At 39.6% G+C, this 13,463-nt stretch overlaps 1 protein-coding gene across 2 annotated transcripts; it reads left to right on the top strand.

The window, feature by feature from the left end:
* The first annotated feature begins 28 nt into the window (after positions 1–28).
* Positions 29–9,139, top strand: RAD1 (RAD1 checkpoint DNA exonuclease). Of its 2 annotated transcripts, XM_065905587.1 has the most exons (6): positions 29–178; positions 646–873; positions 1,836–1,944; positions 3,236–3,494; positions 5,578–5,676; positions 5,984–9,139. In XM_065905587.1, exons 2-6 carry the CDS (start codon positions 679–681, stop codon positions 6,159–6,161), a joined length of 840 nt encoding a protein of 279 aa, XP_065761659.1. In that variant the 5' UTR covers positions 29–178; positions 646–678; the 3' UTR covers positions 6,162–9,139. The 2 variants fall into 2 exon arrangements, with proteins under 2 accessions (XP_065761659.1, XP_065761660.1); XM_065905588.1 differs by lacking the exon at positions 29–178 and having other exon boundaries at positions 522–873.
* Positions 9,140–13,463: the final 4,324 nt, after the last annotated feature.

The raw sequence follows: 13,463 nt of genomic DNA, 5'->3' as shown, positions 1-13,463 counted from the left end.
CTGCAGTTCTATGGTGCCTCTTTCCCGTCTCTATGGTACGGCCCGGTCGGCTCTCTAGGCCTCCTCTATCTCTGTGGTGACGGTGGCCGAGGTGGTCGGCAATGTCTGAATAGAGTGGCGGGAGCCGCTCCACTTCCTCCGCAGTTTTCTAGAAGCTGCGCCCGGGCGCTGCGCGAAGGTAGGGTTTGAGCGCTGGGGATCCCAAGACAAGTCTGTAGGCGGGTTGTGGGCTGGTGAGTGGTGTTGGGTGGTTGTCTGGGTTTCTTGGAGGACCTTCCAAGGACTCAAGCCCGCCCCTCTGGTATATCCTGTTAGAAGCAAGGTTGGAGGCGCGGGACACCTCTTCTCTGACTGAGGAAGCGGAGCCTCTGTTTGGGTTGGCGAAACTGACCCCGGTGACCGTGTTAGTTGCGTATTTCTGTCCTTCGTAACTTTTCGTGTTACTGTCCCCTTACTAAAGACGACGAAACCCTCCTTTACAGGGTAATTTCCCCCAAAGTTAGAGACAGTTAAGTGGCAGAGGTGGGGTTTCAGTCCCTACTTCGGCGAGTTCAGCGTCCAGGCCTCTTCCACTCGGCTCAGCGCAGGTTGAAATCGCGGGCTTTGTCAGCCTGGACGGGGAGTTTTATTGTCGCATCTCATCAGGAGCATCCCTCGGGGCCGAATGCGCCGTGGACCATGCCCCTCCTAACCCAGCGGATCACAGACGAGAATGATTACTGCTTAGTGGCCAGCCTTGACAACGTCAGGAACCTCTCCACTATCCTGAAGGCTATTCATTTCCGAGAACATGCCACGTGTTTCGCTACTAAAAATGGAATCAAGGTTACAGTGGAAAACGCAAAATGTGTACAAGCAAATGCTTTTATTCAGGTATGGAAGTTGGCACCTTTAATACAGTGAAATATGACCTTCTTCACCCAGGTCAGTGAATTCCAAGAGTTTTCATTTAAGTTGGAGCACAAAATATTATTTGAATTCTTTTTCTCTCCTGGTAACAAACCCTTTTCCTATCGTGTTTTACAGAGGTAATGGTTAATAATGTCTAAAATATATTAAACTATAGGTGGGCACTTTTTCTGAGTGTTTTGTATGTTTATATGTTTAAATAATTTAATCCTCACAACAGTCCTATGAGGTGGTTCTATTATTATTCCCATTTTACATTTGTGGAAACTGAGACGCTATTTAAGTGATTTGTCAGCAGTCCTATAGCTGGCAAGTGGCTTAGTTGGGATGAGAACCCACAGCATTTGTTTCTGTAGTATATACTCTTTTGCACTATTTCGCTATTATTTTTTCCTCTTATTGGTTATAATTGGTTATAATTGTTTGTTCTTACAAAGTAATAGTTGTATGGTTCAGATAAGATTTCAGATTCAATTTAGCATTTTTTTTGGAACACCTAAGGGCACAGTATGACCTCAGGTATAGAGGGATTAATCAGACTTGGTTCCTGTCCTCAAAAGAAATTGAGAACCAGTATTACTCATGCGTTGTCTAATTTGTTTGGCTGTTTTCCACATGACCTTAGCCCAACTGGGCACAAAAAGGAGACAAGGGAGAGTCATGTAAGGGATGACTCCAAGGAGCTAGATGAAGGACCTTTTCATAAAGTTTTGCATCAGACTGAAGTCAGTTACACCTTCCACTACTGAGTAGTAGTACTCTAATGGATCACAGTTGAAGAAGTTTAAGATGTGTTGATAGATAATCAAATTATTTTCATGGGTTTAGCACAATATTGTTATTTTAAAAACAAAGTGAGCTCTAGAATTGTATGTGTGCATTTTCATTCTTTAATGTACATTTTCACATTTACTTTTTTTTTATAGGCTGGAATATTTCAAGAGTTTAGAGTTCAAGAAGAGTCTGTTACTTTTAGAATTAATTTAACTGTCCTTTTAGACTGTTTGTCTATTTTTGGATCAAGTCCTATGCCAGGTGAGCTATTTTATTGTCATTATAATAACACGAAAGCATTTCTGGATGGTCAGAAAAATACAGGAAAAATTATTAGAATATAAGTAATATAAACATTTGTTTAAAAAATTGCCAATTTATTTTTCAATTGCCACAATCATGTGTTCTGATTTTTCACAACATTAGTAGATGGTAATGGTTCTTATATTTACATTCACCTTTTAATTTACAAAGCTTTGAGGATTTTAAATTTGAAGTAATCAAAAGAATACTTTGAACATGTCTTAAATATGTTTAACATTGAGAAATATATTTTAATTGCTTCTTTTCCCTAATTTGTCAAGAATTATAGTTAGTGGCACAGAAAAACAGGTACCAGTTGTCCTAACTCCCAGTTCACTGTGTTTGCAATTTGCTTTTTTTCTTTAAGCCCTATTTATAAATTAAGTTTATTTTCCTAAATGCTTTTCTTTAAAATAATCATATACTTTTAGAAATAGTTAAAACTACAAGGAAACCCCAGAAGGATGATTTTTACTTCATAGGAAAGGATCAGTAATGGTCCTCTACAAAATATATTTTAATTTTGTACTGACAATTCTGTTATTATTGGAATTGGTTAAAATTATACATTTTCTAATGCGTGATCCCAGACTGGTTTTCCATTAAAAGCACCTGCCTTCTTCCATTCATCGTTGTGGTTCTCCACTCAGTAAGAAAGAGTAGAGTGTCCTGTCATATTCCTTCTGCTCTTCAGTGTTTTCCCTAACCTCCATTAACCACCCTTTTTCTCCCAATTAGACCTTAAGATGTGGTGAAATATAAAGACTATCTCCCAGTAGAAAACATTGGAAGGGTCCTTATCACAGTGAATACATTGATGTTTTAATAAGACAATATGAAAGCAATCCATTGTTAACACAGATTGAACCTTCAAGAATAGCACAGTCTATCCTACAACAGTTATTATTAATACATGCAATATGGACGGTATAGATTCTCCATCCTAAAGTTGTATATTTATATATAATCACCTAGTATCTCTGAAGTGTTTTTTGTTTTTTGTTTTTTTGCAACCTGGAAAACTATTTCAAAGAGTTATATTTTATTCCCAGTTTTTTGCAGTTATTTTTGGAATTGTCTACACACAGCTATCATCAAGGAAGATGTAGTCCCTTCTCATAAGGATATACATACATATATGCTAGAAATGGACACAGTAAAATATTCTTGAGTTTTAGGCATCATTTGAGGAGAAGCTGAGCCCAGAGCTCTAAAGCTAAGCCCAGAGTATGATTTGTTTCCATTGCAGGGACTTTTACTGCACTTCGGATGTGTTACCAAGGTTATGGTTACCCTCTGATGCTGTTTCTGGAAGAAGGTGGCGTGGTGACAGTGTGTAAAATCAATACTCAAGAGCCTGAGGAGACCCTGGATTTTGATTTCTGCAGTACCAATGTCATTAATAAAATTATTCTGCAGTCAGAGGGGCTCCGTGAAGCATTTTCCGAGTTGGATATGACAAGTGAGGTCCTGCAGATCACCATGTCTCCAGATAAACCTTATTTCAGGTACTTGAAAGCCCTGCAGTCCTAGTTAATGTAGTTTACTCCATCTACCTGCTTACACATTTGCTTAGGATGCAGAGTTTTTGTTACCCAGGTTACGAGAATTTTCAGAACTTCAGAGAGCTTCTACTCTTACTTCATACTTTTATGTGTCAGGACACTAGAAGACCCAGGAAGACTCACTCACTATTTAAAGCTAGGTAGTGTTGGTTTTTAGAAGAGTAGCTCAATCTCTGAGTTCATAAACTAGTGGTCATTTCATTGCTGTACTACTTACCATCACAGATCAGTTGCATTGTGAGGAAAATTGAGCTTAAACTTTTTTGCAAAAGGTGTTCACAGCATATGGTATCTCTTTTTCCCAAGTTAGTACAGATGCTGGAGGGAATAGGTGTTTTCTATACATGGTTCATTCACCAAGTATCAATCACCTATAGTGTGCATATTTACCTTATTAAGCACTACAGGAAGGAAAAGCTTAAAATCAAGGTGATGAGGATATACGAGGAACACCTTAGAGAGAACAAAATTACATGCCATTAAGGGAACCAGCCCAGGGGTACCTAGGGAGGCATGGTCAAGGTGAGCTTCCTAAGAGGACAATTTTCAGCAGGAATATGGTATCAAAAACTATCAAGCTGCTTTTCATATTTGAAATATTTCATATTTCATATTTTCATATTCATACTGACCCAACAAATGAAATGGCAAAACTCTTCAGGATTAGAATCAGTTTAGAGAGATAATTTATTTATTTCTACTCTTGTGAAATATTTCAGAATATTAGGGTAAAGGAGTTAAATACATACGGCATGAGAGGTGTAATTCTTTTTGAATCTACTTTAGAAGAACTGCAGGCTTTTCTTATTGGTAAGGTAGTTAAAAAATTGGCTCAAGATTGGTTAAAATGCTAATCAAAATGGAAATGAGTCTAACCCTACTTAAGCAGTGATGTGAATTAAAGATTCCAGGCACTTTAAACAGAGTATTCCAGAGGCTCCTCATCTAAATGATCTCTCTCAGCATGGGTGACTAGGTGGATCATGGTATTTTTCATCTCCCGTACAGGAAATTATTTGGTGGTGGGGAACTGGAAGTTGAAATATTTTTTTCTGGATATGTTAAACTTGAACCTGTGACACTAAGGTGTAGTTGGATAGATAGGTATAGAGTTCAGGAAATCAGTCTAGACTAAAAATTTAGATTTGGGAACCATCAGCGTGACTGGGCCTAAACAACATGGCTCAGAGAAAGAGGAAAGATGGATTCTGGGGAAAGCCAACAAGCACCTATGTCTTTATCACTGTGCTCATCAGTCACATACAGTGCTCATATATGTTAATTCCAGGTGGCTCAGATGGTAAAGAATCTACCTGCAATGCAGGATACCCAGGTTCGATCCCTTGGTCGGGAAGGTCCCCTGGAGAAGGGTATGGCAACCCACTCCAGTATTCTTGCTGGAGAATCCCATGGACAGAGGAACCTGATGAGCTTCAGTCCATGGCATCGCAGAGTCGAACAGGACTTGGGCCACTAACACTTTCACTTTCCAAAACAAATGATCAGTAAGTTAAGCAAGCATAAACACTCACAAATTGTCTGCAACCTACTGATATTCCCAAGCAAAGAAAACCATAAAACAGCCTGAAAACCATCTGAGACACACAAAAGCCCTAATTGCTTGGTGTGGCAGTAGACATAGCTGGCAGGGCCCTGGACTTGCCGTTAACATAGATCAGGGTCTTCCATCACTCCTCCACTCTCCTGTTACATGGTTCTGATTTGAGGAAGAGGGAAGGACAATATCAAAGTAATATTAAGGTAATGAAATTGAGGCAAAGCCCCCTAGATTCCTTCTGTGACTGGCTTTTTGCAAAGTCATTTATTAGTTGCTCGCTCTCTGTACTCTGGCAGCATCCTACAGGAATCTTTATCATGTCATTGTTACAGTGCTTTGTCTACAGCTGTCTACATACCTGTTTCACTCACTGGAATGAGCTTCTTAAGGAAGTGTTTGCTTATTTGGATACTAATGTAGCTTATTGTTGAACCAATGAATGAATGAATTGCTCATTTTCTGCTATAGGTTATCTACTTTTGGGAATGCAGGAAGCTCCCACCTTGACTATCCCAAAGATTCTGATTTGATGGAATCATTTCACTGCAATCAGACCCAGGTCAACAGGTCAGTACGTGCCATTTGGTGATGAAGGCGAGGTTAAATACTATATTTCTATTAAATAAATTTTTTTAAGACTTTGAGTGTGTAGATAAAAGTATAGCAAGAAATAAATAGTAGGTTGCTGGGTTTACTTGGAAATTTGGCATTGTGATAGTGAATTAAATTTTCAAAATGAAGAAAATATTAGCAAATTGGATAGCTCTTTGATTCTGTTCTTATATTTGCTATTTGGTAGTTCTCGCTAACTTTTGTCCTTGGAATTATGCTTTAAGTATGTCCAAATAACAGCTTTTTGTTTACTTTTCTGCAGATACAAGATTTCTTTACTGAAACCCTCTACAAAGGCATTAGTCCTGTCTTGTAAGGTATCTATTCGAACAGATAACCGAGGATTTCTCTCATTACAGTATATGATTAGAAATGAAGATGGACAAATATGCTTTGTGGAATATTACTGCTGTCCTGATGAAGAAGTTCCTGACTCTTAGTCTTCAGTATGGCAGTTCATGCACTGTTTATGTACACATAATGGTTCATGCATCGTCCATGTACACGTGACAGTTCACACACCATTTATGTAGACATGCATAGTGGGTCATGTTCTCATGTTGAGGGCAGTGCCCTTCATGACTTCCTGTTAAGATTTTCTAAGGGGAAGAAGCAGCACAGTCCCTGTCCCCTGATAGTTGCTGTAGGTTTTGTCAGTAATGTCACATAGTCATAGATTATCCAGTACTGGACTAGTCTGTGGTTCTGTCTTTTGAACTCGTGGAAGTTATTATAAGTCAAGGTGCATAAGTTTTATGTGTTATTCTACTTAAGTAGGACATTCCAAGAGTATAAAAATTTGAAGTTTGGTGAAGCCATATCAGAAATGTCCTTTTATTTATTTACTATTAGAAAAAGCAATAGCATATGGGCATCACTTCCAAGTTGGAATTCTGGAGACTCTGTCATAAAGCAGTGGTTCTCAGAGTGTCATGCCTAGACCACCTGGAAACTTGTCAGGAACTCTGGGGGCGGGTCTAGCAATATGTAGTTTAAACAGCTTCCCCCCTCTTCGCCCTCCCCATCCCCCCCAGAGATTCTGATCCTTGCTAAAGTTTGAGAACCACTGTTTTAAAGGATGTTTTTTTAAAATAGCATTTTAATTGCATTGAAGTGACTGCTTTTACAGGTGACGTCTTTGCAAGTGTTCTGAAGTTTAGGTGTCACCAAACAAGTCTGAATAATTATATGATTTATTTACATTTTGAAGGCATCTATGAACATGATATAAAAGTCTTCAGAATTACAGATTTTCATCGTGTTCTGAAAACCATTCATTGTAGTAAGCACTTATTAGATACCTTCTATTTGCCTATGAGTTCCTCAACCAGGGCTTGTTCCTCAACCAGGGCTTCCCACGTGGCTCAGTGGTAAAGAAGCCACCTGCCAATGCAGGAGACACAGGTTCCCTCCCCGATCCTGGAAGACCCCACATTCTGTGGAGCAGCTCCGCCCGTGTACCACAGCTGCTGAGCCTGTACTCTATGGGAGCCGCAGCTGCTGAGCTCATGTGCCCTAGAGCCTGTGCGCTGCAACTACAGAAAAGCTTGCACACGACGAAGACCTAGTACAACCAAAAATAATTTTTTTTTTTAAGTTTCTCAACCAAACCAAGGCATATCTCAGTGGGCGGGCACGTAGGTGCTGCTCCCAGATACCTGTTCGACTCGTGCAATGCTTGGTATCTAGCACAGGGTGAATGCCTGATAACTAGTTGAGTCTCCCAGGCAATCTCGGGATGCCCAGCTGGTACAAAAGTCATTGGAGTTTTAGAAAGTTATAGGATGTGTTCAAGAAGGAAATGATTGAATCTGCCAAGTGTCCAGATTTTTTTTGTCTCGATAAGCATTAAGAACAAAACACATCTAAAACATAATTATGAAAATACTTAATCAGTAAACATTTCAAGGACTACAATTTTCCTTTAAATTTAAAATTGGAAAGTTACTTGTTTTTTTCCCATTGACGTGTCTAGTATCTAAAATAGTGCCAGGATAGAGTAAATATTCATCAGATAAAAGGACCTCCACTTTCAGATTATTAGTCACTATGAAAGTTGAACCTATGATTATGATTAAATGTTTGCATATTTAAGACTACTATTTCAGCTGAACATATATTGAGTTACTTAGAATTCAGAAGCTAATAAATTTAATTCTTTCTCAGTCACCGTAAATCAAGGTATGATTTAATGAAGAATTTTCTAGTCATGTGTGTTCTGTTTGACTCCCTAATTCGCTAGCTTAACTTTGTTCAAGTTCCCATGAGAGACCACTAGGGGGAGCGCTTCCTTGGGCAACGCAGATGCTTTGGTGACTATAAACTGAATTCATGTGTCACAAGACTAAGGTTTAGCTCTGCCTTTCTGAAGTTTACCTCATATTCTTTCTAATAAAATTGTACTTACAGTAGCTATTTTTTTCTATTTTAAGTTAGTTTATTCCCTACTTAAATGATGTGCTTCCACCTAGAACTGATGAAATGTTTCAAAACAAAAATGTTAAATTTTACTGTTGTAATAAAAATAAGTCTTGTAATACATGTTTTGTTTTTTACAAGAAGCCACACAGTTTCTGTGACTCTCAAGTCCTGCTAAGTATGAGTTACCATTGCTGAAAGGGCAGCATGTGGCAGCCCCTATAGCTTAGGGTAGGTGGGGGTTCCAGAACTACATAGACTCCCCTTTCCCCTTTCCATCTTCATACTGCTGCCTCTTGTCCCCACCTGAGACGAAATCTGTTGGGTCCTGAGGAATTGGGAAATAGCGTTTTCTCTTTTCCCGAGTTTGTATTCGTAGCATTTTTATACGTGTGTCAGGTTACATGCTCCCCTGCAGCAGTTAGCAGCTCTACCTTGGGTTTTCCTCTCCAGCAGTGACAGCTCAGCCTCTAATCAGAAATGCCCCAGGCAGCTGGTACGGGTGTTCCTGGCATCCATATCTCAGTCACTTCAGAAGCCTCAATAAAAGTAGATGTTTGAAGTAGGTTATCTTTTTGAAATTCATAGCTCGTTGACTGGATGTTAACTCCTAGTTAATAGTAGTGACTCTCATTGGTAAAACTAGAGGTATTCAGGATATGTGAGCTAAATTATTTTCAGAGTAGTTCCCCATCCCCTTATGGAGAGAATATAAGAATCTAGTGAGGCCTGTAGTCTGTACCCTTAGGACTGGTGCCTGAGGCTTGACTTTTACTTCCTGCCATTTGTCCAGGGATTTCTGTTGCTTCTTGCTGACTGGATTAGGACAGTCCCATCTCTGGAATATTGTCAGGTCTGCCTTAAGTGGACCTTTAATGCAAAGTGATGCGGGAACTGCCAACACGTGGTGGTAAGGCATCACTGAACTTACAGAGCCGGTTGCATAAACTGTATGCTTGCTAATGAACATTTATTAAAATGTATATGTGGGAGAGTTTGAGCTGGACTTGGTTTTGTTTGTTTTCTTTCTAATTCGGTTACAGGGACTAAAAGAAAGTAGCTAACCCTCATCTATCTCAGAAATTTCAGTGGCCAGTAACTAAAGGAATGTATAAGTTGTGTATGACCTTATGGACTAGGGTGGCTGGAAACCTCAGGTGTTTTGATTGGTTGTCCAGATTGCTGCTTCCTACTGAATGAGTTTAGAAAGGAGCTTAGCTCTCAGCTCCAGTTTTCCAAGAGTGAAACTTTATATTAAGCTGTATTGTGCTGAACATTTCCCATGTGGTTTCTTAAAACTTAGGGATTTCACAAAATAGTAACATTTTTAAACTTTTAGAACCAAGGTAGATGGCAGCTATGATCATGATATGTCATGATATGAGGATATTAAAACCATTTCATAAAACATTTTAAAATCAAAATCTCAGGGGACAGGTGGGAATTTTATACTGTCAACAAAGAAAAACTGGAGATACTAAAAATAATTTCAAATGAGACAACAGAGTTACACAATAATGTTTTATTTTACAGTGTAATACTTTATGCTGTTGTTTTATTGATAGAGGTTTTTTGGTTTGGAAATGTTAAGAGTTTGGGACCTCACAAAATAGTAAAATTTTAAAAATTTTAGTGCCACCCAAAATGGAGTCCAAGTGGCCGCCACTCCTAATACTTCGTTTTTATCCCAGTCATTGTTGAAAACCTGTTTTCAACTGCGTGTGTGAAAACAGAAGCCACTCTTCTGAGGCTGCTTTGGTCAACTCAGCATATTCTGGGCAAGAACATCAGTCCCATCTCCAAGCAGGGCTAAAATCTGCAGTGAGTCACTGAGTGACTAATTCATAAGTACTTGCAGAGAAGGTCAGTGGAATATAGGTGCCTTCGGCCAGAGCTGTAAGTGGAAACCCTGCTCCTGGGTGCCAGGCTTAAAGCACTCTTGGAATCAGCTGAGGGAGAGCGGCAGCTAGCAGGAGGAAGCCGAGCAGTCTACGGCCAGACCACCGGATAAACCGGTATATATGTCCTCCTGCCACAGCAGAACACTGCTCACTACTAATACTGTGGGTACTGGCTGATTACTAGGTTTTACAGACTAAACAGAATGAAATGAGAAACTACTCTCTTGAATGAAGAACCAAGATGTGGTTGTATAAGCACTGATGAGTGATAGAAATGTTCTTAGAAACACATGGATCCCAAAGACACAGGTGTTTGAGCTCCACTAAATCAGCTCAGGTAACTGAGGAGCGATAATAAGGGAAAAATAAAAGCTATAGTACAAACGGAATCTGATTTCTCCTCTGTCCCTCAACACACAAAGGAATATGATTTGAGACTGCCAATTTCCTAGATATACACTGGTTCAGGGCCTTTTTTCTTTTTTAAAGTCGCTCAGTCGTGTCTGACTCTGCAGCCCCATGAACTGTAGCCCACCAGGCTCCTCTGTCCGTGGAATTCTTCAGGCCACAATACTCAAGTGGGTAGCCATTCCTTCTCCAGGGGATCTTCCCAACCCAGGGATCGAACCCAGGTCTCCCACATTGCAGGCAGATTCTTAACCGTCTGAGCCACCAGAGAAGCCCATTCAGGGCTTCTTTTTTTTAACAATCTTGGTGAGCATTCCATTCCCAAGTCTTTTTAATCCAGTCTGGTAGGGGCAGCATAGTAGGATGGAAAGAGTAGTCACCTGTGATTCAGGTGACTATCTGCTTTATAGTCAGTAGACTGACCATGAATGAATCAATCCCTCTTGTCCCTGTTTTCTTCATTTACAAAAATCAAAAAGGCCTTATGGCTCTAACATGGTATGACTCTAGTAGACCAGGTTAGGTCAGTGTTCCAGAAGGTCAAACATTTCCTCACAAAGCAATTTTAGGGACCGCAAACAGGTTATAGCTAAAGATATTTACAAGTACTGTATTAAAATGCTCAGGCATAAACTACTTATGCACTGGAGAACTTTTAAAAGTCAGAATGGGAAAGAATGAAATTAGAAAAGGGGAAATGGAAGGTAATGGGAGTCCCAGGGACATGAGAAACTAACTTAAAGCATGTGTCTAGAAAAGGTTCCTTCCTCTCAGGTAACAGGATCCTGGTTTCTAATGGCCATACGTATTTTACCTGTAATGCCGTTGTTAAATGGATCTTTTTTTTCCCCCAGAATCCTTGGTTCTGTTTTTGATCTGCCACTGCTATCGGTGTTGGTAAATATATTTTGTGGTCAAGAATGCTTGTTATCAACAGGTTGGCTTTATTGTTGACTATCCTGTATAGAGATTTTCCCTTTACTGATAACAGAAGACCTAGAGGAAAGGAGAAAACCATTTGTGCATTTTTTTCTTGGTTTTTGATATTTCTCCCTCCTTCTAGCACCAACCACTGCCTTATTGAGCTAGAAGGCTGAACTCAGTCTGAGGCAACTATTTTACCAAGTGACCATCCCCCTAAAATGCTAACTCTGCTAAAGGGCCTCCAAAATGGTACTAGAGTCTTAGGTTTTCTCCCTAAAGAGCAGGGGACTTCCTTTGATTCAGACAGCAGGTGAGGGGTGTATCTAAGATATCTGGATTGTATTTAATCACAGCTGAAAAAAATTACCTAATTTAGGGCCTTTTATATATTGTTTGTGCTTTTCAGGTCCTCATGAGCACAGAGATTACAGCCCAGAGGCACTGTAATTGCCAAAAGGAGGATCTGTCATCCTCATTCCCAGCCATTAAGATTTCCATACGCTGGTTGCCTGATACTGGAGAAGTTGGCCTGGAACTAGAAGTAATCTAGTCCAAGAGATTTTCTGATCCAGAAATCCAGTTTCTATTAAGTGTTCCTCAGTCACCTCCTATTTAGACCTCAAGCCTGCAACAAGTGTGGTTTTCACAGCCCCATTTGCCTGAAAAAAAATCTGCTCCACAGAAATATGAGATACAAAATTTTATGAGCAACTTGAGGTTTTTTTTATATGCAAGCCCCAGTAAAGACTGATTCATTCTGTCTACTACTGGACCATATAAAATACAGAAAGCTATCTGGCACTTTAATTTCTTGATCAGTAAACCAAGAGATAATATAATTCCAAATCTGACCAAAAAAAGGTAGGTACAAATTAAGTCAATTGCCCAGGGGTCTCATAAAATCAGGGGTGGGCAGAGATCTGAGAGGGCTCCCTGCTAGGGACTGCAAATAGAAACCAACCTTGGGCCTCGCTCTCTCTCGCCACATGATGGCAGGAGTCCCCTTTCCTGAAATCAGGTCACTGAAAGGCCTCTGGCTGATACAACGGATACATCATAAGTGCATTTTAAGAAACTGTGTTAGACTCTCTTCTCTATGATACAGTGTTTCCAGGGGTGAGTTCTACCTCACTTCTGAGCTGTTATCAGGCAAAATGTTTTCCACACCAGCCTCACAGTAGCTTTGCAGTGACTAGCCCCTGTCTCATTTTCCTTCACTGCCAATGGTATAGCTAGAAGGCGATAAAGTCAAAGCCCAGGTTTCAGTAAATATGAAAATAACTGTCATTTATTACCTGATAACCACTTTACACACAGTATCTCATTTTTGCAGCAACACTAAGAGATAGGTACTGTTCTCACCCCCATCTTATGATGAGAAAACCAGAATTATACATAGCTAGAAAGTGGTGGTGCTGGGGTCTGAACAGTCCTGTCTCCATGCCTAGAGCTCTTAACCACCATGAATCATAAAGAAAAATTAGTTCATCAGGATGTGTTGAAGTCATGTTTCTATGATCAGGTAAAATAGTTCACTGGTGAGATAGCCATCTTTCATAAAGAATTTATTATGCCCTAAAGCAGGAGCCAAATTTGTTACCAAACTGCCAAAGTATTCATGTACCCTCAGTTCAAACATGTGCTATATTTACCTTTTGCTTTAAATAAAACTAGACCTAAGATATTATCTCTGTGGTTCTAAATAAGGTTTTATTTGCCAAAATTTATATCACTGACCAGTTTACAAAGAATTCAGGTAAATATAAATACAGTGGTGGTTTTTTTTTTTTCATTTATTTTTATTAGTTGGAAGCTAATTACCTTATACAGTGGTATTTTAAAAATTAATTTCTTCCCAACATGCCAGTGGGGGAAGTTTAGTGTGTAAAAAGTTCTGGGAAGTACTTCAGGAAATAAACATGTGTCACTTTGTGTAATTCAATGTGGTTTCTTCCTACACTTTCTGCCACAGAGCCTTTCTTCCTCCTCCGTCCCTTGGAATCAACATTGCTTACAATACCCTTTAGGAAATGCTGCCCCACAGAGCAGCCATGAAGAACTCACCATTCCTTCCAAACGCTGCCCTCTGTC

This window comes from Muntiacus reevesi, chromosome 14 (assembly GCF_963930625.1).
Source record: "Muntiacus reevesi chromosome 14, mMunRee1.1, whole genome shotgun sequence".
Lineage (NCBI taxonomy): Eukaryota > Metazoa > Chordata > Mammalia > Artiodactyla > Cervidae > Muntiacus > Muntiacus reevesi.
The sequence above is the reverse complement of the archived record's forward strand: the minus strand, read 5'-3'. Positions and strand labels throughout refer to the sequence as shown.

Bases quoted from the DNA above. Each gene is read 5' to 3' on its own strand.
- RAD1 (XM_065905587.1), top strand. From the start codon at position 679: ATGCCCCTCCTAACCCAGCGGATCACAGACGAGAATGATTACTGCTTA. The intron at 874-1,835 runs GTATGGAAGTTG...TTTTTTTTATAG, and splicing joins AAGCAAATGCTTTTATTCAG to GCTGGAATATTTCAAGAGTT. The intron at 1,945-3,235 runs GTGAGCTATTTT...TTTCCATTGCAG, and splicing joins TGGATCAAGTCCTATGCCAG to GGACTTTTACTGCACTTCGG.